Source organism: Oncorhynchus kisutch, linkage group LG18 (genome assembly GCF_002021735.2).
Source record: "Oncorhynchus kisutch isolate 150728-3 linkage group LG18, Okis_V2, whole genome shotgun sequence".
Lineage (NCBI taxonomy): Eukaryota > Metazoa > Chordata > Actinopteri > Salmoniformes > Salmonidae > Oncorhynchus > Oncorhynchus kisutch.
Genome location: NC_034191.2, coordinates 21,974,207 through 21,999,806, shown reverse-complemented (window position 1 = coordinate 21,999,806; position 25,600 = coordinate 21,974,207). Strand labels below are relative to the sequence as shown.

At 45.9% G+C, this 25,600-nt stretch overlaps 1 protein-coding gene across 12 annotated transcripts in view; it reads right to left on the bottom strand.

Annotated features, from left to right (window-relative positions):
- LOC109909465 (unconventional myosin-XVIIIa) overlaps nucleotides 1–25,600 on the bottom strand; it is a 166,522-nt gene that overhangs the window by 51,715 nt on the left and 89,207 nt on the right. For 10 of the 12 annotated variants that reach the window (XR_004203938.1, XR_004203939.1, XM_031795562.1 and 7 more), the window contains 16 exons: nucleotides 25,174–25,384; nucleotides 23,653–23,795; nucleotides 23,428–23,528; nucleotides 23,197–23,260; nucleotides 22,922–23,066; nucleotides 16,382–16,393; nucleotides 15,150–15,323; nucleotides 14,191–14,281; nucleotides 13,299–13,491; nucleotides 12,924–13,010; nucleotides 10,793–11,094; nucleotides 10,416–10,602; nucleotides 9,936–10,143; nucleotides 9,705–9,814; nucleotides 7,842–7,907; nucleotides 5,213–5,341 (listed from right to left, as the gene is read on the bottom strand). Coding sequence is in view for 10 of the 12 variants with exons in the window: in XM_031795562.1 (XP_031651422.1) it covers nucleotides 5,213–5,341; nucleotides 7,842–7,907; nucleotides 9,705–9,814; nucleotides 9,936–10,143; nucleotides 10,416–10,602; nucleotides 10,793–11,094; nucleotides 12,924–13,010; nucleotides 13,299–13,491; nucleotides 14,191–14,281; nucleotides 15,150–15,323; nucleotides 16,382–16,393; nucleotides 22,922–23,066; nucleotides 23,197–23,260; nucleotides 23,428–23,528; nucleotides 23,653–23,795; nucleotides 25,174–25,384 (2,223 nt within the window). In the remaining 2 variants the exon portion in view is untranslated. The remainder of the gene's footprint in view (nucleotides 1–5,212; nucleotides 5,342–7,841; nucleotides 7,908–9,704; nucleotides 9,815–9,935; nucleotides 10,144–10,415; nucleotides 10,603–10,792; nucleotides 11,095–12,923; nucleotides 13,011–13,298; nucleotides 13,492–14,190; nucleotides 14,282–15,149; nucleotides 15,324–16,381; nucleotides 16,394–22,921; nucleotides 23,067–23,196; nucleotides 23,261–23,427; nucleotides 23,529–23,652; nucleotides 23,796–25,173; nucleotides 25,385–25,600) is intronic. The other 2 variants (XM_031795567.1, XM_031795560.1) reach the window with 1 other exon arrangement.

Genomic DNA, 25,600 nt, shown 5'->3' with positions numbered 1-25,600 from the left:
AGACGAGGAAATCAACACTTTCACGGTCGTGTCTTGTGTGTCTGAGAAATATGGGCCAAAGGTTCAAATGTAACACCCTGCACTGCCTTGTAATCAAGTGTGAGTCTGCTTGTTTAGCTGTACATACAGAATATTTACCTGTAAATATCAAACCAGCTTACCTTGCTACGACACAAGCCTCACAAATATTTACCACTACCACTCTCCTCAACATGCATTTTCCTCTAAAACATGCCTTGGCTTCTTAGCTAGAATTGTGCGAAGTATTCATTGTGTGTGTAAATAGATACTTAAATCGTTGAGTTCAACTTAAATAAAGCAACCTCAACTTCCTGTTAATCAGATCAAATGAAAACACATTGAACTAAACCTTACTGTAACTACCTTTCAGAACTGCTAGAGGGTAGTGTCCTGTACTGTTCCTTTCAGAACTGCTAGAGGGTAGTGTCCTGTACTGTTCCTTTCAGAACTGCTGGAGGGTAGTGTCCTGTACTGTACCTTTCAGAACTGCTGGAGGGTAGGGTCCTGTACTGTACCTTTCAGAACTGCTGGAGGGTAGTGTCCTGTACTGTACCTTTCAGAACTGCTGGAGGGTAGGGTCCTGTACTGTACCTTTCAGAACTGCTGGAGGGTAGTGTCCTGTACTGTACCTTTCAGAACTGCTGGAGGGTAGGGTCCTGTACTGTACCTTTCAGAACTGCTGGAGTGTAGTGTCCTGTACTGTACCTTTCAGAACTGCTGGAGGGTAGTGTCCTGTACTGTACCTTTCAGAACTGCTGAAGGATAGTGTACTGTACCTTTCAGAACTGCTGGAGGGTAGTGTCCTGTACTGTACCTTTCAGAACTGCTGGAGTGTAGTGTCCTGTACTGTACCTTTCAGAACTGCTGGAGGGTAGTGTCCTGTACTGTACCTTTCAGAACTGCTGGAGGGTAGGGTCCTGTACTGTACCTTTCAGAACTGCTGGAGGGTAGTGTCCTGTACAGTACCTTTCAGAACTGCTGGAGGGTAGGGTCCTGTACTGTACCTTTCAGAACTGCTGGAGGGTAGGGTCCTGTACCTTTCAGAACTGCTGGAGGGTAGTGTCCTGTACTGTACCTTTCAGAACTGCTGAAGGATAGTGTCCTGTACAGTACCTTTCAGAACTGCTGGAGGGTAGTGTCCTGTACTGTACCTTTCAGAACTGCTGGAGGGTAGTGTCCTGTACTGTACCTTTCAGAACTGCTGGAGGGTAGTGTCCTGTACTGTACCTTTCAGAACTGCTGGAGTGTAGTGTCCTGTACTGTACCTTTCAGAACTGCTGGAGGGTAGTGTCCTGTACAGTACCTTTCAGAACTGCTGGAGGGTAGGGTCCTGTACTGTACCTTTCAGAACTGCTGGAGGGTAGGGTCCTGTACTGTACCTTTCAGAACTGCTGGAGGGTAGGGTCCTGTACTGTACCTTTCAGAACTGCTGGAGGGTAGTGTCCTGTACTGTACCTTTCAGAACTGCTGGAGGGTAGGGTCCTGTACTGTACCTTTCAGAACTGCTGGAGGGTAGTGTCCTGTACTGTACCTTTCAGAACTGCTGGAGGGTAGGGTCCTGTACCTTTCAGAACTGCTGGAGGGTAGTGTCCTGTACTGTACCTTTCAGAACTGCTGGAGGGTAGGGTCCTGTACTGTACCTTTCAGAACTGCTGGAGGGTAGTGTCCTGTACTGTACATTTCAGAACTGCTGGAGGGTAGTGTCCTGTACTGTACCTTTCAGAACTGCTGAAGGATAGTGTCCTGTACAGTACCTTTCAGAACTGCTGGAGGGTAGGGTCCTGTACTGTACCTTTCAGAACTGCTGGAGGGTAGGGTCCTGTACCTTTCAGAACTGCTGGAGGGTAGTGTCCTGTACTGTACCTTTCAGAACTGCTGGAGGGTAGGGTCCTGTACTGTACCTTTCAGAACTGCTGGAGGGTAGTGTCCTGTACTGTACCTTTCAGAACTGCTGGAGGGTAGTGTCCTGTACTGTACCTTTCAGAACTGCTGGAGGGTAGTGTCCTGTACTGTACCTTTCAGAACTGCTGGAGGGTAGGGTCCTGTACTGTACCTTTCAGAACTGCTGGAGGGTAGTGTCCTGTACTGTTCCTTTCAGAACTGCTGAAGGGTAGTGTCCTGTACTGTACCTTTCTGAACTGCTGGAGGGTAGGGTCCTGTACTGTACCTTTCAGAACTGCTGAAGGATAGTGTCCTGTACTGTACCTTTCAGAACTGCTGGAGGGTAGGGTCCTGTACCTTTCAGAACTGCTGGAGGGTAGTGTCCTGTACTGTACCTTTCAGAACTGCTGGAGGGTAGGGTCCTGTACTGTACCTTTCAGAACTGCTGGAGGGTAGTGTCCTGTACTGTACCTTTCAGAACTGCTGAAGGAAAGTGTCCTGTACTGTACCTTTCAGAACTGCTGGAGGGTAGGGTCCTGTACTGTACCTTTCAGAACTGCTGGAGGGTAGTGTCCTGTACTGTACCTTTCAGAACTGCTGGAGGGTAGTGTCCTGTACTGTACCTTTCAGAACTGCTGGAGGGTAGGGTCCTGTACTGTACCTTTCAGAACTGCTGGAGGGTAGGGTCCTGTACTGTACCTTTCAGAACTGCTGGAGGGTAGTGTCCTGTACTGTACCTTTCAGAACTGCTGGAGGGTAGGGTCCTGTACTGTACACCGAAACACATTGTAATGCAGAACGTTGGCTCACAAAAGCCTTTGCAGTGGTGATATTGTTCCCAGTCTTCCCCTGGGCCTCTCAGTAGAGGTCTTCACGGATCCACCTGTACCCGAGACTCAATCCGGGACCCGAGCAGGTCCGGATCCAAAATTCTAAATAACGTAACGGGTGGGTCGGATCTGATATGATTGTATGTGGTATGTGTAATTTTAACTGACTTGTCCGGAACGGCCTGTACAGATCCAAAGGTGACTGCTGCAGTAGAGAGATAGACATTTTTCATTTGCTGCTCTTGCTTTTCACGAGAGGAGTGTGGCGCGTGTAGCTTGTTGTTGGCCAATCATAAGTCATCAAAGCGGCAATAGGCTACAATCATAGAGCCTCCGTGTGTGGCAAAAGTTAGGAGATATCTAATCAGTGGAAGATGTTTGATGATAAATAACCTAGCTATGGCAGCTATTAGTCTACTGTAGTGCGAGTCTGCTTGGTTGGTTGCTGTCCCCTCCCTCCCTCCCTCCCTCCCTCCCTCCCTCCCTCCCTCCCTCCCTCCCTCCCTCCCAGTACAGCCCCTTCCCCGCCTGCTAGATCGGCTCCTCTTTCTCTCCCTCCTCTCGTGCTTTATCAGCTCTGGTTAATCAAGTAGCTTTAAAAAGTGCTTTTCTGCTGCTTCCCTCACTCGGATAGGGTCTGGATCCAACCAGGTCTATACGGAACGGTTCTAGTTGTCCTCGGGTCTGTTCGGAACGGGTCTCTACATTTAAAAAAAATATATTTATGCATATCGGGTCTGGGTGGGAAAGCCCCAAGTCATTTCAGAACGGGTCCAACTTTTTGAACCCTTGAAGAACTACCTCCCAGCATTACACAACCCTCTCCAGTCCAGTCTGACCCTCAGCCAGTCACTGTGAGGAATAACAATCACTCTTAATGGAGTCGTTTACAACTAAACACTTCGGAAAACAAAGGAAAATATCAATATCCTGTTCCTGAATCAAAACAAACAATGAGGATAAACAACTTGTGTTACTTATAGAAAGAGGCAGCACTCAAATGAAACAGGCAAAGCAGTAAAGAGAAGCCCACTGTCCTTGAAAAGCAACTTAAAGACAGCAACCTTGAGCCCAGCTCAGCACCAAAGAACTACCAGATGGGGATGGCAGGGACTGGGAAGACAGCGGTCGAAGCCCAATCCCAATGTAGGCTACTGCTACACAATTAATTCACACTAACCACTCTCTCACACCCTCACGTACACATACAAGCACCCCCACACACAAACACACACAGTACAGGACAACACACAGAGCTGAATAGATCCCCACCGGTGGTTCCAGTCATTCAGTGGAGGGTGTTATATCCCTGGTCGGCATGCTCACTCTGGTGTGGTGGGGCATATAGGGTGTGTGTGGGCTGTTATCATCCGCCTAACACACACACACACACACACACATACAGCTCTGTCCCTGCCGTGTCTCTCTCCAATCCCTCATGACTGGACCAGGGATTATGACAGGCGTCTACAATAATAATCTCACCCTGTAGAAAGACCAGCCTTCTAGTTTCCCCCACCACGTGTGTATAAATAAAGGTATTACTATTCAAATAGGTAAGGAGAGAGCCTGTACTATAGGCGTGTTTCTTTTTGACCCTCATCACCCCTACATAGATCAGAGGTCAGGTTAGAGTGAGAGACAGAGAGGAATGCTAAAATGGAGGGAGAGACTGAGAGGGCAGGGAATGAGGCGAGGTGTGTGTGTGTTCTGGTGCAGTAATCGATAAGGCTGTGATTGAGGGGACATGTGTGTGTGTGTGTGTCCCAGAGGAGCAGGAGTAGCAGATGGAAGGCTATCTGCTGGGCCGGGGGCCAGCGGAGACAGGATGGATTTATGACACTGTGCTCTGATGAACTTCTGATTTAGTGAGCCGCTAAACCGCCCCACAGATGTGGGTGGCAGAGCTAGCAATGGAGCGAGAGCATGCCATTAATACGAGGCAGAGAGAGAGCGAGAGAAGAGGGTAGAGAGAGGGTAGAGAGAGGGTAGAGAGAGAGGGTAGAGAGAGAGGGAGACTATCATTCTAATGCTTCCATGGGAATATTCTCTTCCTCTCGGAAAGAAGCACACGTGTCTTCTCTTTGGTTTTCATGGCAACACATTGACTAACTTCACTATAACGGAAGATAAATTAGAACGTGTCGTAGGAGACAAATAACCATATGATCGAATGGGAAGCTTCAGTTCCTTTCAGAGTTTTCCCAAGACATTGTCTGAGGCGGCGAACAAAGAGAGCAGTAAAACAACACTGACACAAGCACTTTCTGTACTGGCAAGGGATACACAGCTCTTATTAGACCACGACAGGCATCGGCTTTGAAAGTGTAGGCATTAGGAACCAACAGTGCACTGTGTGACGTGGTCGAGGGGCACGAAACGGTCCGTTTTGCTGATCTAAGAACAGTTTAGCTCCTTTCGACATCTAATCTGACCTGGGCTTTGGGCTGGTAAGAACTGGGTTGAGAGGGCTCACTCACCTTCCTCTTCTTGAAAGCCTGTCTGGCCAGGTATCCTCTGCAGGAAGCCTGGAACATGGTGATGTTGCGTCTGGTCTGGACATCTCTCTGCTCCTCCAGTTTAGCCAGGGTCCCCGCTCTGAAGAACACCTGGCGAGAGACAGGGACAGTTAGATACTGATTAATCATGACACAAAAGTGAATTGTATTGAAGTCAGACAGGGAGCATGTGTGTGTGCAAGGTTGCACAATACTATGGAATAGAAGTAATGTAAACATGTAACTGAATATTTGCAACTTTTTCATTTGGGGGCATTGAAGCATACAAACAAATAATTACAATAATTTGTTTTTCCATGATTCAGGGAGTTGGAATCCCCCTAAAGATCTTCAACCATACATCTGGGATTCAGGGATTGCATATCAACTACATCAAGTCCTGCGTTTACTTTGCATTTCAATGGCGTTTACTTTGGGGGCTTTAAATTTAGTTGGATTACCTGAAACGCTTTAGAGTCATTTCCATTCTCTGATCTGCTCTGGGAGATTGGGTGGGGAGCTGCTGATGGACTTCTCTACAGTTTGTCAGGCCAGAGCTGAGAGCTCATCAAACTCTTTGAATGTTGCTGAATTGCATTAGCATGCTAATAGTGTTAGTGGAAGAGCTATGCTTAACTTCACAAAATCCTCATTAAAACTCCCTTGTGTTAACAACACATGCGGCTGCCACGGCTACAGTAAGGAAAATAACAAAGACAGGAAGTTTCTGGGGAAACTAAAACGACAGGTAGAGTTGTGGAGAAACTTCTCTTGGATTTAGCCGTCATCTTCAGTTAGTCAGAGGCACTATGTTTCCTTCAACTCTAAAACAATTGAGATGGTTCGTCTACAGAGTGTTTTGTTCAGATTTCACCAAGCGGCTCCTCAAGACGAGAGCTGTGGTGGTGTTTTGTTCAGATTTCACCAAGCGGCTCCTCAAGACGAGAGCTGTGGTGGTGTTATGCAGAAACTGCATCATGATGCATCAGGACTGATCTAACACAGTACTCCAGGGCCCTTAACAACCTATTATCCTCTATCAAAGGCACAGGATGAGAGAAAACACTTTACCCAGCACAGACAATCAAAGTTCAGAGCCTGTGTTTGTACAGTCAAGCCAATAGCACATGCAGAGAGTGGGCTGGGCGCGGTGAAACCACACAGCACTAACACACCCACACTTCTCTGCTGTAGGGCAACGACTCCGACTGGAGAGGTTGTCTATACCTCCAGAGAACATCGGATTGAGTTTGCTTCCTCTATTGTCAGCAGTAGAGGATTTATCACACACTGTAAGGGCATTCTGTTAAATGGATCCAAAATGACATCTTAACAAATCAACAGCTTGCATGGTATGCTTGCATTAATGCACACTTCTGTTTCCCGGGTGCTGATGACGTGGATGTTGATGAAGGCAGCCCCCCCCCCTTGCATTCAGTTGTGCAACTGACTAGGTATCCCCCCTTGTCTTTGCCTATTCCTATGCAGTAGACTGAGTAGAACACTCAGACACATCACAACGAGGAGCTGAGAGAACACTCTCCAGCTTGTAACGCTCTCACCCACCATAACGACCCGCTAGTGATGCAACCACTGAGCAACGCCAATGGGATGTGTGATGTGCAACAGTAAAAGGCCCAGTCACACAGGCCTTCTCCCCTAGCGGGATGAGCTTCTGCCTAGCAATGACAGTCAGCGTGGACGAAGGAACATATTGGACCTCGTGGTCTCTGAATGCAACTCTCAAGGTCGACTGAGGTCGTGGGCCGTTCCAGTGGCTCAGTTGGGGCTTGGTGTTTTTCTTAGCATGATGAGAGATGGAAAGGTACACACACACACACACACACACACTTCCCTAAACATACTTTTCCTACGGTTTACTTCAGAACAATACTTCCCAAAACCTACTTTTCCTACTGTTTACTTCAGAACAAAAAACTTTCCACTGTCCTCTATTCTATGGACATTCTGAAAAAGCCTCCTCTGCTAATTAGCCATTCATCAGCCCGTCCTTTCCTTTGGATTTTCTATTTTGCATCTGAAAGGTTTGAATCTCACTGTGCTGATTGGTGTTTGTGGAGGGTTATCGGCACGCCACGGCAAAGCGCCACAAACAAAGAGAGCAGTCGCCTGCCAAAATCAATGGCTACAGGGAGCAACAGAAGGGACAACAACAAAGAGTAAGCCAGACATCTTTTTTTCTGAAGAAGCAGAAGAACTGTGGAGCAACCTTCCCTGGCCCAACTGAAAGTCAAGCCTGATCAGTGTGTGTGTGTGTGTGTGTGTGTGTGTGTGTGTGTGTGTGTGTGTGTGTGTGTGGGAGGGAGGGTGGTTGCCAACCGCCAACTAAAAGACAAAGGCTGCCAGCCCAGGGACCCAGCGGCAGCTAGGAACCAGTGCCACAGCGACAGACCTTTGATTCCAAAGAGAAGGGCATGCTGGGTAAACAGCTGTCCCTCCCAGGCAGAGACAGAACACCTAGGGCCTGATTTAGACTGTACCAAGCCTTCACACCTATTGTCATAGTGTCACCTGTTGTCATAACACTTTACAAAGCATGTATTAATGGCTTATACGTCCGTCCGTCCGTCTGTCGGTGTGTGTTACTTACCCTGCTCAGGCCCATGTGGTAACTGCTGTTCTCCAAGTCCAGAGACTCCAACAGCTCCTCCACAGCCTGAAACAAACCGATAAAACGGACAGACAGATCAATGAAGAGATCAACAGAAATGGACAAACAGACAGACAGTGCTCCCTCCCGTAAAGTCACCATCCCTCTGTCTTCGCCCCAAAGGACTGCACACAGCACCATAGCAACAGGCACACTCCCCTAACATCAGACTATCCACCAGGAGACTGCAGACCAAAACAACTCAGCTACGGCACCAAGCTAGCTATCTGTAACCTCCAATTCAGTCTAAATATGGACTGTATCTAAAGCGGTCTCAGGAGAGGTGGAGGAGGAGGAGGGTCTTTAAAGTTCGACTACAAAGTGAAGTTGGAAGATAGCTGAAGCCTCAAGGGGGAGGATGGGAGTTAACTTGAACAGAATCAGCTGTTTTAAAGTAACTGTCCAGTGTTTCCAGATTTCTATGAAATATGACCTGTGATTAATTACAATATGAGTGAAATAGTTTTCCTTCCAAAATGTTTTAATTAAATATGTTAAAAAGCAGCTTTTCTGTGTTGGAATGGTGTGGGCGTACCCCAAAAACAGAATGTTGTGGGTGTATGTCGGTCATTAACAGTATTCACACGAGTAGCCCACTGATTGGTCAGCTCAGCCTCCTCAGGAGGATGACATCATCCTAGCTGAGGAAAGAGAAAGCTTTACATTTCTAAAGTCTCTATGAGGTGGGTTTTTTAAAAGTATTTTCTCTCCAATTTATGCTTTGGCCACAAATACGAGTATAGGATGAGTCAACCACATTATGTGAGTATGAGCTAACATAATATGAACATTTAAAAGTGGATAGTGGACAGTTACTTAAAGGACTGTTGGCAGAGGATCTCCGCAGGGTTACTGGATCTGGGAGGTAAACAGGCTCAGTGGAGGATAAAGCCACTTCAGCCACAGTAACACAGCAACACAGCAACACAGCAACACAGTAACACAGTAACACAGTAACACAGCAACACAGCAACACAGTAACACAGCAACACAGTAACACAGCAACACAGTAACACAGCAACACAGCAACACAGTAACACAGCAACACAGCAACACAGTAACACAGTAACACAGTAACACAGCAACACAGTAACACAGCAACACAGTAACACAGCCATACAGCCCAAGCTAAGATGAAGAGACAGACAGGTTTCTAGCTCTGAGAGAGAGGGCTCTGTTTGAGTTCTCTCTGGGAAATAAAAATACATTTCCTAAGATGCTGACGCAGGGGGAAACCTCTTACTCCCTCTTGCTTTCTTTCTCTCTCCTCCCTCTCTCTCAGTCTGTCTATTCATTATTTCTGAGCAGGCTATTCTTCCTAAGCATGTCTCCAAGGAGTCTGGTTTCCTCTTTAACTCTTCTATAGCTCACTGTATGTTTTAGCTGTGACAGAGGACCTCTTTAACAGCTCTACTTCAAAAACACAACCTTTTTACACAACAATGAAAATAACATTTCAGCCAAGAGAATGTCTATACCATTTCTTCATTTCCAGCTGAAAATTTCTACATCTGAAAATATGTTTACTGGATTCAGTTTTAATTCAGTTTTAACCACACATCTGAGTAGGTAGGGTATGCTAATAGCTGTAGGTACTGAAGACAGAGAGAGAGGAGGAAGTGATGGAAGGGGAGGACAGAGAGGAGGCACGTAATTAATCAGCACACCAGCCGCATGCTGCCAGCCAACCTAATCATAATTAATTACACACAAGAGAAGATCTAGGAGGGGGAAGGGAAGGAGAGAGAGAAAAGAGGGAGGCTTTTATATTATCATTCGTGCAGGGAACGCCTCGACACTCACCCTCTTCTCGTCTGTGACCATGTAGTGGCGTCCGTGCTTTTTGGTCAGGTGGGGCACCAGCACGTCAAAGCGCCGTCTGAACTCGGAGAACACCATGTGATCAGGGTATCCTTTATGGAAAAGGCAGAACAAGGTCAACATTTATTGAATAATTTTTATTTCTCATACAGTTCAGAATTAAGGGGGAAAATGTCCCTCTCCCATGACAGCTTGACTTGAGTGGTGTCTTACCTTGTCTGTAGATGCGCAAGGCGTCGATAAGCTTAGATCCACGGAGTTGAGCCCTCAGGAGGCCCACATCCAGCTGCATAAGGCCTGAGACGCAGCTCTCTCCATGGGTCACGCGCGGCTCCATGCCAACTCCCACCGTGTCTGCCTTGGGCAGCAGGCAGTGGACAAAGTGAACCCTGGACCTGCGCACCGTGTCCAGCAGAGCATCCTGGGGAGATGGAGGGCAGGGAGTTAACGCATTAACACACACACACACACACACACACACACACACACACACACACACACACACAGAAACAAACAAACAAACAAAGGCAAATAATTAATTTTGTACACATTTGCATGTATAAATACATGTTAATATAGTTTTATTTGAATAACACAATTGTCATACAAAGTTCTTAAGAGCAACTTGGGCCTAAACCCTCTCAAAGAGGAAGCAGAGGTAGGCCTTGGGTAGGGAGAAACCACCCCACTCACCACTTGCAGTTTGATCTGGATACAGAGGCTCTTCTTCTTGACAGCGGCCATGCCAGTGGTGAAGGTCTTCCTCATGCTAGTGGCTCTGCGGAGGGCCAGCTGAGATCCCCCCTCCAGCCCTGCGATGGAGCCAGACAGCACTGTGGGCCCTCCACTACGACTAGAGAACAGACTGCTGATGTTCTTCCTGTGTGTGTGTGTGTGTGTGTGTGTGTGTGTGTGTGTGTGTGTGTGTGTGTGTGTGTGTGTGTGTGTGTGTGTGAGAGAGTGAGAGAGTGAGTGAGTGTGAGAGAGAGAGAGCAAGAGAGACAAAGAGGTAAGTATATTTTCTTTGTAAAGTGCTACTATGGAGAACAATCAGTGAATTAAATGTGTACTTCTGTGAGTCCTGCAGCAGAGTGGCAGCATTCTGGGAGGCGGGGTTCTGCTTGGCGTGGTTCAGCCAACCCTGAGCATCGTACTCCACCCAGTCTGTCCCGTGGCTGTGGCCCAACAGGAAGTGATGCGGCTTGTCACTCTTCAGGAGCAGGGCGTGTCCCTTGTTGTCCCCCTGGTCGGGGCCGTAGTAGCTGAAGAGTCTCTCCAGCAGAGTGTCCTCAGAGCCCCCTGGCTGCACAGCCTCCTCTTCCATCAGCCACAGCAGACCCCGAGCCTCATCTGTCCTCGCCAGGGTACGCACCTGGGACCATCGCAAGAACACACACAGGTTAGAGAGGTGGGGATCTATCACTTGAGTCTAACACAAACACAAGTGAATCAGCTGTGCAGAAAGCTTAGGTCCACAGCTCAGTCCAACACGCAGGTGCAGCTTTCACAAGCACCTCAGACACACAAATTAGGCCACAACAGAGACACTCACCCAGCTCCACTCCACCAGTCATCCACAGCTCCTCTCATCCATCCAATCACGACACTCCATACACAGCAACACTCTCCAAAACCAATAAAGCAACCTAGTCTCCTCTTTTTAAACTCATGGTTTAAATGTCCCAACACGGCCTTTATCCCTGGCCCAGTGTTGCCATAACATTACACCTGCTTAGCTGTGACATTTGTAGAAACTTCTCATTATGCACCAGCACAGTGTTCAAACAACCTGATATGATTCAACATCTCTGAACAAAACAAGTTATTTTGGAAAGGCAATCCTAACGTTTCGGTAAATAAGAAGCTATACGAGAGATGAGTCTTTTCCTCCTCATTCTAGAGCTGCTATTAAAATCCACTCCTGGGCAGTGGAGCATTTAGAAACCTTGCTCTCTGACAGTCCACTTTGATAATGAATGGTGTTATTAATGTGAGAGTGTAGACTCTGTGGATGGAGGGAGGTGCAGGCAGGGTATCTTCACCACCACAACCTACTGAAGCTAAAGCCTTTTAAATGATTTGCCAATTTAATTATTTAACTGCTAGAAGCAGTGCAGATCTGTTTCACAGAGTTGGTTTCTCTAGTAGCAGTCAACTAATTAATTGCCAAGTCAGGTAAATCTCACATCCTTTTCAGAGAGACATGAGAAATAAGAACCTCTCTTATTCAGAACAATCCTATTCCCTTACAGTATTTGACACTGTAGGCTGGAGGTGGATGACCTGTGGATATTACTTGGATTCAAATGCAGCATTTTGTCAGGCTCTCCTCATCTAGGTCTATAGCTCTGTTGATCTTTTCATTATGTATTTTTCTCGGAGTGTGAGCTGGTTTCCAATAAGTATGGCGCTGGTTCAATAGCATTTGTTTGTCTGACTTGTAGCCGTGTTTGGTCATGCATGCCCTTGTGCACTCCTTCACATAGAAACACAAACTGCACACACACGCAAACCGCACACACACACCGAAACCCACACACACACATGCAAACCGCACACCCACACCGAAACCCACACACACACATGCAAACCGCACACCCACACATGCAAACCGCACACCCACACCGAAACCCACACACACACATGCAAACCGCACACCCACACATGCAAACCGCACACCCACACACACAAACAAACTAGGTTATTTACTTTCGTCTCAACTTTTCAATCAATTCCTGTGTGACCCCCATCCTCATTCACTTTTGATCTAATTCTTGTTAATGTCACTTTGGCATTTCTGTTAAGAGCGCGTGCCATGCAGTCGTCTCATAAATAAACTCAATTGGATAGCTTTGCTCTGAGAAGCCAACGCTGACTGAAAAAGGCCCAACTCATCAAGGGGGAAAGGAATCAAACTTGACTGCAATTAATATCTTTGATGTGGGATGAATCCTCCCCCCACCCCCCCAAAAAGAGCCAAGTGAATTGGATGGAGTTAATAAGCCTGACATGGTTCACACAGTCATTTGTCTAAAAGTTGAAGATTCTATTTGAATTAGGGGAGCACTATCATTGGCAAAGAAGAGAGAGGGGAAGGACTGTGTTGAACCCCACTTGACGCTCACAACAATGATGAAATCCAAGCTAAAGTCCACTCCTGATACTGTACATGCAAAAGAGGCACAGAGAGATTCTCCTTACCAGCGCTTGGGTTGATGCTTGGTCTATAGCTGCTACCGACATTGAGGTACTGGACCCTATGTCATCTAATGCAAGCTCTATGTTTTCCTAGATGGGAACAGAGGGGTTGGTTAGGTGTGATTGGCGTCAGTGATTTTCAGAGATCCTCTTATGTAAGAGTCTATAGGCAATGACATTACAACTAAAAAAACTCAATCTGACGTTCTATGTTATTTTCATACTAAAACAATATAGGTATGTTAATGACGATTATGATTTTATAATTCAGGGAAGTTTAAAAATACCAAATCATTGGTATCCTGTTAGTAAGAATACTTCTACTATATAATGGTGAAGGTATTTGTCAGTGCTGTACATCTCTGTATATCTCTGCACCTCCTTATATCTTTCCAGCTCCTGTACAAAGGTGCGTTCGTGGAACAGGGTCTGCAGGCGCTCCTGGGCGTAGTTGTGGCACAGCTCCTCGAAGGTGGCACCGCGTTGGCGCTTGGCCATGCGAGGGTTCTGGAAACCCGGTGTGTCCACGATGAGCAGAGAGCACAGAGAGTGTTGACTGGACTTCAGAGCTCTGACACATGATACAAAGGGTCAGAACACACCCAGAGAGAGAGAGAGAGAGAGAGAGAGAGAGAGAACGAGAGAGAAAGAAAGACAGAGAGAGAGAGAGCAAGAGACAGAGAGAGACAGAGAGAGAGCAAGAGAGAGACAGAACGAGAGAGAAAGAAAGAAAGACAGAGAGAGAGAGAGAACGAGACAGAAAGAGAGAGAACGATACAGAAAGAGAGAGAACGATACAGAAAGAGAGAGAGAGAGAGAGAGAGAGATCAAGAGACAGAGAGAGACAGAGAGAAAGAGAGAGAGAGCAGGAGACAGAGAGAGAACGAGAGAGAAAGAAAGACCGAGAGAGAGAGAGCAAGAGACAGAGACAGAGAGAGAGAGAGGGGGAAGGAAGGAAGGAAGGAGAGAAAGAGAGAACAAGACAGAAATAGAGAGAAAGAGAGAGAGAGAGAGAACAAGAGACAGCGAGAGAGAGAGAGAACGAGAGAGAAAGAAAGACAGAGAGAGAGAGAACGAGAGAGAAAGAAAGAGAGGGAGAAAGAGAGAGAGAGAGAGCAAGAGACAGAGAGAGACTCTCGCAAGAGAGAGAAAAAAAACAGAGAGAGAGGAAAAGGGAGAGTAAGACGAAGAAAAAGGATGGGAATCAGAGGCATTCAAAGAGAGCAATACTGTAAATAAATGATGGTAAAGTAAGAAATATAAGACAGACCTGTTAACGAGGGAGATAACGAGGGTGAAGAGCTCTGAGTACAGGCCTGAAGCCATGGCCTCCAGACATTCCAGGGCTGTGATCTTAGAGACTGACGGAGAGGGAGGTATAGAGAGAGAGAGATTTGTGACCTGTTGCCACGAGAAAAGGGCAACCAGTGAAGAACAAACACCATTGTAAATACAACCCATATTTATGCTTATTTTATTTTTTTCTCCCTCTCTCTCTCTCTCTCTCTCTCTCTCTCTCTCTCTCTCTCTCTCCCTCTCTCTCTGTCTGTCTCTGTCTCTCTCTCTTTGTCTGTCTTTCTCTCTCTCTCTCTGTATGTCTCTCTCTCTCTCTGTATCTCTCTCTCTCTCTGTATCTCAATTCAATTCAATTCAAGGGCTTTATTGGCATGGGAAACATAAAATAAATAAGCATAAATATGGGTTGTATTTACAATGGTGTTTGTTCTTCACTTTATATATTCACTTTGTATGTTGTCTACCTCACTTGCTTTGGCAATGTTAACACATGTTTCCCATGCCAATAAAGCCCTTGAATTGAATTGAGGGAGGGAGGGAGGGAGGGAGGGAGGGAGGGAGGGAGGGAGGGAGGGAGGGAGGGAGGGAGGGAGGGAGGGAGGGAGGGAGGGAGGGAGGGAGGGAGGGAGGGACAAATATGTGTTTATTTATTTTCCCTTTTGTACTTTAATTATTTTCACATTGTTACAACACTGTATATAGCCATAATATGACATTTGAAATGTCTCTATTCCTTTGGAACTTTTGTGAGTGTAATGTTTACTGTTCATTATTTTATTTTTTTTCCCCATGCCAATAAAGCCCCTTGAATTGAATTGAGAGAGAGAGACGGGAGAAAAGGAGTTGTGAGTTAAAAAGCACAGTATGTTATTCTACTCTATTTATTTCATTCAACTTCATATTGGAGACTGGTGGTCTCTGAAGGTCCCTTACCTGAGCTGTCTCCTGCCCCGGCCTCGTCGGGCCCCCCGCGGAAGGAGGTGGACCTCTGCAGGGCACCCTTGACCTGATGCTTGAAGATGGACGAGGAGAGCTCCTCCAGGGTGCAGCCCAGCAGGTAGGCAGCCTTCTGGGCCCACTCATGACGGGCAAACTGCTTACGGCCAGCTGGGGACCAGGGACAGCATACACAAGTCAGAACCACAATCACTGGCTATTAAAATTAACTCAATGAACTCTTCCATAGTGTAGCTCAATGCTAAACACATTGCTTTGTGGCTAAGTTGGTTGGAGCATAGTGTTTTTCTATCCCAATAAAGCTATATTAATAAACGCTAACAAACAACTCCATCTTTTGAGCTTTGAGGCCTCCTCTACCTAGACTGGAATAACCACCTTGGCTCAAAGAGCAGGATTGAACTGAACAATCCGAGACGAGACTGCTAAGCACTGTTAGCTGGTTTTACAACAACTCTCCGTCATCCCATGTTACTGGCTCGGTGTGGCTGATCACCCCCACTGTTTTCTGGAGAGCTTTCAAAGCTACAGAGACACAGGGACTCAGGCAATATGGTCGCCTCTAACCTCTCATCAAACAACACTCTGCCACAGAGTCCAAGAAAAACATTCTAGACCAGAGAGACCGTTAGAACATAGAGGATCAAAACAATGTTCTGACACAAACAACCAGAAAGTAAGTTCCCCTGTGGGTTGGGGAGGGGGGGGGAATCCAACAGGTTCAAATGAACAAGCTTTGCTTTTGGTTCAGGTCTGAATAATAATAACAGTGCTGTGGAATTGGAAGTAGGCGACATGGAGAGACATCAGACAGAGAGCTTTAAGGGACAACAAAGTTCTGATTCATGAGGCAAAGGAAGAGAGAGAGAGAGAAAGAGAGAGAGAGTGAGGGAGAGAAAGAGAGAGAGAAAGAGAGAGAGTGAGGGAGAGTGAGCGAGCGAGGTAGAGAGAGAGAGTGAGGGAGAGCGAGCGAGCGAGGGAGAGCGAGAGAGAGAGAGAGAGAGCGAGCGAGGGAGAGCGAGAGAGAGAGTGAGAGAGAGCGAGCGAGGGAGAGCGAGCGAGGGAGAGCGAGAGAGAGAGAGAAAACAATAAAAATGCTCGACAGAACGTCTGGGTAGAATGATAAAGACATTAAGAAAGACGAAATATCAACAAGACTAAGTTCAAATGAAAGAAGAGATTGGTGTTAATGTTGTTTGTTCCATTACCTTCGTCAGCCTCTACATGTAAAGGGCGCAGCATGCAAACATGCAAGTAGAGAGAGGGGGTTAGAAACAGTTCATGTATTAATAATTTACATTTATCACTGGAGAACAGACATGTTATCATACACTGAGTCACAAAACATTAAGGACAGCTGCTCTTTCTATGAAATAGACTGACCAGGTGAAAGCTATGATCCCTTATTGATGTCACTTGTATAATCCACTTCAATCAGTGTAGATGAAGGGGAGGAGATAGATAAAAGAAGGATTTTTAAGCCTTGAGACATATATTGTGTGTGTGTCCCATTCAGAGGGTGAATGGGCAAGACAAAATATTTAAGTGCCTTTGAACGGGGTTTGGTAGTAGGTGCCAGGCACACTGGTTTGTGTCAAGAACTGCAATGCTGCAGGGTTTTTCACGCTCAACAGTTTCCCGTGTGTATCAAGAATGGTCTATCACCCAAAGGGCACCTTGTGGAGACCATGCCCAAACGAATTGAGGCTGTTCTAAGGGCAAAAGGGGAGGGTGCAACTCAATATTAGGAAGGTGTCCTTAATGATTTGTGCACTAAGTGCATATTATAGAACTAACACCATCCATGCTCTGAGGTGCAGGCAGGAGAACCGTGTGAGTGAAGATACCATGGGCATGCTCAGAGGAGGAGATACCTGCTCTGGTCCTGGAGAGCTGCAGTTTGTTAAAACCCAGGTCTAACACACATACATCTACTAATCATGATCTTCAAATTAGACCATGACTAGTTTTCTCCGGTGTTGGAACACAATCCTGCAGTCCAAAATACACTGGCGATGGCCCCTGTGGTCAAGAGCCAATTGTGCTAAGGGACCAAGGAACACAGGATGGTTAAAATCACCTCGGTAGAGAGAAATGTTTCTTTCAAACCCTTCACCCTTTTAACAGGTATGGAAAAGAGGGCATTACAGCATGAAGTGAAGTGTCAAATAGATGGGTGGAGGCTAATCCTTTAGTTCCCACAGCGTTGATCAGACAACAACATCATGCCATGGAGAGAAGCATGTACACACTGCCCTCTGCTGGTAGGAACAACCCCTGCTGTGGAACCAATCAGCTGATGAGAGCAAGTAGTAGTAGCAGTAGTAGTAGTTGTAGTAGTAGTAGTTGTGGTAGTAGTAGTAACAGTAGTAGTAGTTGTAATAGTAACGTAGTAGTAGTAGTAGCAGTAGTAGTAGCAGCAGTAGTAGTAGTAGTAGTTGTAGTAGTAACGTAGTAGTACTACTAGTTCTAGTTGTAGCATTAACAGAGAGAGAGAGAGAGAGAGAGAAAAAAATATATATATATATAACAAGTATATATATAACAAGTGTGCAGTTAAAATTGACAAACATACATTTCTCTCCATGGGGCCATGGGATGAGACAGGGATGCAGCTTGAGCCCCACCCTCTTCAACATATACAGTGTATATCAACAAATTGGTGAGGGCACTAGAACAGTCTGCAGCAGCCGGCCTCATGTTAGTAGAATCTAAAGTCAAACGTCTACTGTTTGCTGATGATCTGGTGCTTCTGTCACCAACCAAGGAGGACCTACAGCAGCACCTAGATCTTCTGCACAGATTCTGTCAGACCTGGGCCCTGACAGTAAATCTCAGTAAGACAAAAAATACACTGCTCAAAACAATAAAGGGAACACTTAAATAACACAATGTAACTCCAAGTCAATCACACTTCTGTTAAATCAAACTGTCAAACTGTCCACTTAGGAAGCACTGATTGACAATACATTTCACATGCTGTTGTGCAAATGGAATAGACAACAGGTGGAAATTATAGGCAATTAGCAAGACACCCCCAATAAAGGAGTGGTTCTGCAGGTGGTGACCACAGACCACTTCTCAGTTCCTATGCTTCCTGGCTGATGTTTTGGTCACTTTTGAATGCTGGCGGTGCTTTCACTCTAGTGGTAGCATAAGACGGAGTCTACAACCCACACAAGTGGCTCAGGTGGTGCAGCTCATCCAGGATGGCAGATCAATGCGAGCTGTGGCAAGAAGGTTTGCTGTGTCTGTCAGCGTAGTGTCCAGAGCATGTAGGCGCTACCAGGAGACAGGCCAGTACATCAGGAGACGTGGAGGAGGCCGTAGGAGGGCAACAACCCAGCAGCAGAACCGCTACCTCCGCCTTTGTGCAAGGAGGAGCAGGAGGAGCACTGCCAGAGCCCTGCAAAATGACCTCCAGCAGGCCACAAATGCACCCTGTGCTCTTCACAGATAAAAGCAGGTTCACACTGAGCACATGTGACAGACGTGACAGAGTCTGGAGATGCCGTGGAGAACGTTCTGCTGCCTGCAACATCCTCCAGCATGACCGGTTTGGCGGTGGGTCAGTCATGGTGTAGGGTGGCATTTCTTTGGTGGGCCGCACAGCCCTCCATGTGCTCGCCAGAGGTAGCCTGACTGCCATTAGGTACCGAGATGAGATCCTCAGACCCCTTGTGAGACCATGTGCTGGTGCGGTTGGCCCTGGGTTCCTCCTAATGCAAGACAATGCTAGACCTCATGTGGCTGGAGTGTGTCAGCAGTTCCTGCAAGAGGAAGGCATTGATGCTATGGACTGGCCCGCCCGTTCCCCAGACCTGAATCCAATTGAGCACATCTGGGACATCATGTCTCGCTCCATCCACCAACGCCACGTTGCACCACAGACTCTCCAGGAGTTGGCGGATGCTTTAGTCCAGGTCTGGGAGGAGATCCCTCAGGAGACCATCCACCACCTCATCAGGAGCATGCCCAGGCGTTGTGGGGAGGTCATACAGGCACGTGGAGGCCACACACACTACTGAGCCTCATTTTGACTTGTTTTAAGGACATTACATCAAAGTTGGATCAGCCTGTAGTGTGGTTTTCCACTTTAATTTTGAGTGTGACTCCAAATCCAGACCTCCATGGGTTGATACATTTGATTTCCATTGATCATTTATGTGATTTTGTTGTCAGCACATTCAACTATGTAAAGAAAAAAGTATTTAATAAGAATATTTCATTCATTCAGATCTAGGATGTGTTATTTTAGTGTTCCCTTTATTTTTTTGAGCAGTGATTACACCGTTCCAAAAAAGGTCCAGTTGCCAGGACCTTACAAATTCTATCTAGACACCGTTGCCCTAGAGCACACAAAAACTATACATACCTCGGCCTAAACATCAGCACCACAGGTAACTTCCACAAAGCTGTGAAAGATCTGAGAGACAATGCAAGAAGGGCATTCAATGCCATCAAAAGGAAGATCAAATTTGACATGCCAATTAGGATCTGGCAAAAAATACTTGAATCAGTTATAGAACCCATTGCCCTTTATAATTGTGAGGTCTGGGGGCCCGCTCACCAACCAAGAATTCACAAAATGGGACAAATGCCAAATTGAGACTGCCTGCAGAATTCTGCAAAAACATCCTTTGTGTACAACTTAAAACACCAAATAATGCATACAGAGCAGAATTAGGCTGATACCAGCTAATTATCAAAATCCAGAAAAGAGACGTTAAATTCTACAACCACCTAAAAGGAACCGAGTCCAAAGCCATCACCTACAGAGAGATTAACCTGGAGAAGAGTCCCCTAAGCAAGCTGGTCCTGGGGTTCTGTTCACAAACCCAAACAGACCCCACAGAACCCCAGGACAGCAACAGCAACACAATTATACCCAACCAAATCATGAGATAACAAAGATAATTACTTAACACATTGAAAATAATTTACCTAAAAAACAGAGCAAACTAGAATGCTATTTGGGCCTAAACAGAGAGTACACAGTAGCAGAATACCTGACCACTGTGACTGACCCCAAATCAAGGAAATGTCTCTATTCCTCTGAAAAGTTTGTGGGTGTAATGTTAACTGTTGTTAATGATCTATTTCACTTGCTTTGGCAATGTAAACATACTGTATGTTTCCCATGGCAATAAAGCCCTTTAAATTGAATTGAGAGTGAGAGAATTAAAGAGTAAGAGAGTTTGAGTGAACAGACAGTAGGGACATGACAAAATGTGCACCGGGTGTGAGTGAGTGCAAGCGTGGCAACTGTTGTTGACATGAGACTGGTCTAGTCCCAGCCCACCCCTCGCAGCTTCATAATTCCACCCAACTCAAAACCCTGCTGCAGCCCTGTGTATATGAAAGACAAGCAGCACGCACGCACACAGAGAACACAGTCCATGGAGACGAGGCAGTCTGGAGCCTAATGATTCTAAAAAGTTCATTACCACATTCATCTAGGTCTGTGACTGCGGGGGAGGCAATATCAGAGAGCATGAATAAACATTCTCTAGACTAGCAGCACAGAGACACAGCTATTATATCTGTCTTTATTAACATAAGAGAAATGTCTGCACACATTCAACACTCCAACAGTTTTATAAATTAAACAACTACAAATAACTTTTCCCAGCCTCCTTTGTGCGCAGCGAGAGAACAAAGTTAGCGCTCCTCTCTCGGAGGCCTAATGAATGGCTCGGCATGTGGCCTGTTCATATCTTCCAACTCATTATTTAATTAAACCACTCATGGATGAGAAGCAAATGTAATTTACGATGCCATCGCGCTTCATTTGAGTATGTATTCCTTATCTCTGGGAAATAACACACACACAAAATAATTTAGATTTTGATCACGGCACTTCTGTGTGTTTTTTCAATGCAATGCATGAATGGCCTTACAGTAAAGGACTCATAGCCTATACACATACACACATGCATACAGTACATACATACAGTACATACATGCATATAGTATATACAGTACATACATACATGCATACAGTACATGCATGCATACTAGAGGTTGACCAATTTATCGGAATGTCCAAATAATTAGGGCCGATTTCAAGTTTTCATAATTGGAAATCAGTATTTTTGGCCACCAATTTGGATTATATATATATATAGATTTTTTTTAACGCACCTTTATTTAATCTTTATTTAACTAGGCAAGTCAGTTAAGAACACATTCTTATTTTCAATGACAGCCTAGAAACGGTGGGTTAACTGCCTTGTTCAGGGGCAGAATGACAGATTTTCACCTTGTCAGCTCGGGGGATTCAATCTTGCAACCTTACAGTTAACTAGTGCTCTAACCACCTGCCTATCATTGCACTCCACGAGGAGACTGCCTGTTACGCAAATGCAGTAAGCCAAGGTAAGTTGCTAGCTAGCATTAAACTTATCTTATAAAAAACAATCACTCAACCAATCATAATCACTAGTTAACTACACATGGTTGATGATATTACTAGTTTATCTAGCGTGTCCTGCGTTGCATATAATCGATGCGGTGCGTATTCGCGAAAAAGGACTGTCCTTGCTCCAATGAGTACCTAACCATAAACATCAATGCCTTTCTTAAAATCAATTCACAGAACTATATATTTTTAAACCTGCATATTTAGCTAAAAGAGATCCAGGTTAGCAGGCAATATTAACCAGGTGAAATTGTGTCACTTCTCTTATGTTCATTGCACACAGAGTCAGGGTTAATGCAACAGTTTGGGATGCCTAATTTGCCAGAATTTTACGTAATTATGACATAACATTGAAGATTGTGCAATGTAACAGGAATATTTAGACTTATGGATGCCACCCATTAGATAAAATACGGGACGGTTCTGTATTTCACTGAAAGAATAAACGTCTTGTTTTCGAGATGATAGTTTCCGGATTCGACCATATTAATGACCTAATGCTCGTATTTTTGTGTGTTATTATGTTATAATTAAGTCTATGATTTGATAGAGCAGTCTGAGCGGTGGTAGGCACCAGCAGGCTCGTAAGCATTCATTCAAACAGCACTTTCGTGCGTTTGCCAGCATCTCTTCATTGCACTGTTTATGACTTCAAGCCCATCAACTCCCGAGATTAGGCTGGTGTAACCGATGTGAAATGGCTAGCTAGTTAGCACACTAATAGCGTCACTTGCTCTGAGACTTGGAGTAGTTATTCCCCTTGCTCTGCATGGGTAACGCTGCTTCGAGGGTGGCTGTTGTCGATGTGTTCCTGGTTCGAGCCCAGGGAGGAGCGAGGAGAGGGTCGGAAGCTATACTGTTACACTGGCAAGTGCCTATAAGAACATCCAATAGTCAAAGGTATATAAAATACAAATGTTAGAGAGAGAAATAGTCCTATAATTCCTATAATAACTACAACCTAAAACTTCTTACCTGGGAATATTGAAGACTCATGTTAAAAGGAACCACCAGCTATCATATGTTCTGAGCAAGGAACTTAAACGTTAGCTTTCTTACATGGCACATATTGTACTTTTACTTTGCACTTTTACGTTGATAAAGTGCCTCATTGCCAAAATATCATTTTAACAGCCACTCTGCCCCATGTCTACCTCTCTGGCTGGCATGTTGGAATTGCGCTTTATCTTCTCCTATAACTAACAATCACTTTCTGCATCCTAACCTGGCTGGATTAATTCAGAGTTCTCAGTCATTTAGTTCAGTGAGTAGGGTAGTGGGCCAGCAGAGATCCTATAGTGAGTAGGACAGGGCTAGGGGTCCTTACCTTTGGTGGCCCCTGCGGCCCCCAGGTGGTAGATGGTCCCCAGGATGAGCCACAGAGCCCTCTGCTCCTCCACTGAGATGCCCAGCACCTTCATGGCTGCCTGCAGCTTGGTGAACTGCTGAGACGACTTCTGTTTGTCCTCCAGCTACAGAGAGAGGGGAGGGAGGGAGGGAGGTGGTTGAAGGACACAGTTAAGACAGTTTTCCAGTTGTCCTACAATTCAGAAAATGACATATAATACACATTATAATAAGAGCATAATAACAGCATTTTACTTTAGACTGAGGCACAATTCCGAATGCGCTGTTCTCTGCAAAGTGGTTAAAGTGCAGCTCCGTTCTGAGAGGAAACAGAGGAAATGAACAGGTTCAAAGGACAGTAAATAGCTAGTTTAAACCACAAGGTTAACATGAGAACAAGATTATATACACAAGACCAAGCTTCTACAATGGACTGCAACCACTCACTTCAATTCAATCCCAATTGAGAGGGTGTAGAGGGCTCACCTGAGAGTGCTGTCAGCTCCGGACATCATGTAGTAGAACACGTTGAAGGTGGACTCAGTCTCCGGCCGTTTGGTCACTCTCAGCTTCTCAAGCAGCATGGTCTGAGGTACAGGAAAAGGACAACAAGATATCAATATGTGTGTGTGTGTGTGTGTGCGTCAGTGTCTATGCCGTGTGTGTGCGTGCGTCAGTGTCTATGGCGTGTGTGTGCGTGATACTGCCTACCTGTATGGATGCGGAGGCCACCTGGCCAGCCTGGTCGAAGTCCAGAGAGACAATCTGAGAGAAGCGGCTAGCATTGGTGTTCATGGAGGTGGAGCTGTTTCCAAATGCTTCCAGGATAGTGTATACTGCCTGCCACTTCTCCCCTGCACAGACCGAGGGAGGGAGGGAGGGGGGAAGAGTACAATTAGTGGAAAGCTTTATTTATTTCAAATATCATGTCAGTGTTTTGGGATTTCACATTCAATACTGTTCCACTGGTGAGGGGATTAGACTACCATCTCTGATAATCATGTCATGTCAGTTAGGCTTTGTCAATTCTTCCCTTAGTGGAGCTCATTTCCCTATTTCGACATCAAGCTGAGCAGGAACACCTCATCACTCAGAGAGTAGGGCTACCAGTCAGACTCACTTAACCCTAATGATCAAGCTGAGCAGGAACGCCTCACCACTCAGAGAGTAGGGCTACCAGTCAGACTCACTTAACCCTAATGATCAAGCTGAGCAGGAACGCCTCACCACTCAGAGAGTAGGGCTACCAGTCAGACTCACTTAACCCTAATGATCAAGCTGAGCAGGAACGCCTCGTCACTCAGTGAGTAGTGCTACCAGTCAGACTCACTTAACCCTAATGATCAAGCTGAGCAGGAACGCCTCGTCACTCAGTGAGTAGTGCTACCACTTATACAACTTATAGAGCCTACTGCACCTCCCATAGCAGGTCCCCTGTTTAACAGTCTAGTCTAGTAGTGGCTGGGTTATGGAGCTCTCATTAGCCCATTACAGCTAACCAGGAGAAGCTGAGGAGTTTTTTGCTAATTATCCCCCAGCTCCACAGGGCATCATTAGGGGCTCCCCTCATCCCCCCCCCCACCCACCCACACACACACAAATGCACACTAACATTCTCACACACACACACACACACCTGGAATACTGAGCCAACCACAACCGCTCTTTGAACCAAAAGGTTTTGAAGCCAGCTTCCATCGAGCTGTCCCTCTCTCCTACTCCTCTCCCAAAAACACGCTTACACTCTCCCACATGCCTACCTCTCTGGCTGGCTGGTATGTTGGAACTGCTCGTTATCTTCCCCTACTAACTAACACAACTACTGCACCTGTTATAACGGCTGGATTTCTGCTGAGTTCCCAGTCAATTAGATGATACTGATCTAAATCAGTAACAACTCAGTGAATGTCCTCCTGTGTACAAACACATGTGGAGCCATTAGATTATTTCCTTAATTAGCTATTAGGTTATTAAGACTAATCACCTACAGAGTAATTAAGTTACTTAATAGCTGTGGTGGTTTAAATTAACACTGAAGTAATTAAGCCACCATCTCGAACCAAACTAAGGTGATTATAACAGTCCTTAAACATTCTTTACATTTTATTTATACATTTCCCTCAGTCATTTAATAGACAAAAATCCCTGAATACTAGCTTTACTGCTTGCTGGGAGGAATTGAGCTGGCCAGAAGGAAAGAGGTTAACTCATCCTAGAGGAGAACTCTCTCACCAGAGAAGATCTTTCCGGTGCTGCCAGCGATGGAGACCAGGTACTGGACCAGGTGTTGACAGTTGGTGGTCTTGCCGCTGCCGCTCTTCCCCAGCAGCACGATGGACTGGTCCTGACGCGTGGTCAACAGGTTCCTGTAGGCCGACTGAGCCACCGCGTAGATGTGAGGTGCCGTGTCCTCTCGCCTGCAACCCTTAAACATGTGCATCACCTGATGGGACCGAGGAGAGGGAGGGAGGGAGAGGGGTTGGGGGGAAGAAAGGTACAAAACATTTTAACTGTAGTTCACCTCTAGTCCTCCCAGTGACTCCTGTACAGTCCTCAGAGGGGCTCTGTGTGTGTGTGTGTGTGTGTGTTCACATACGTGCGTCCTTAAATTTGCCACATTCCCAGCTAAGCACCCTGTCTGTAAGGTCTAATGGGTAGT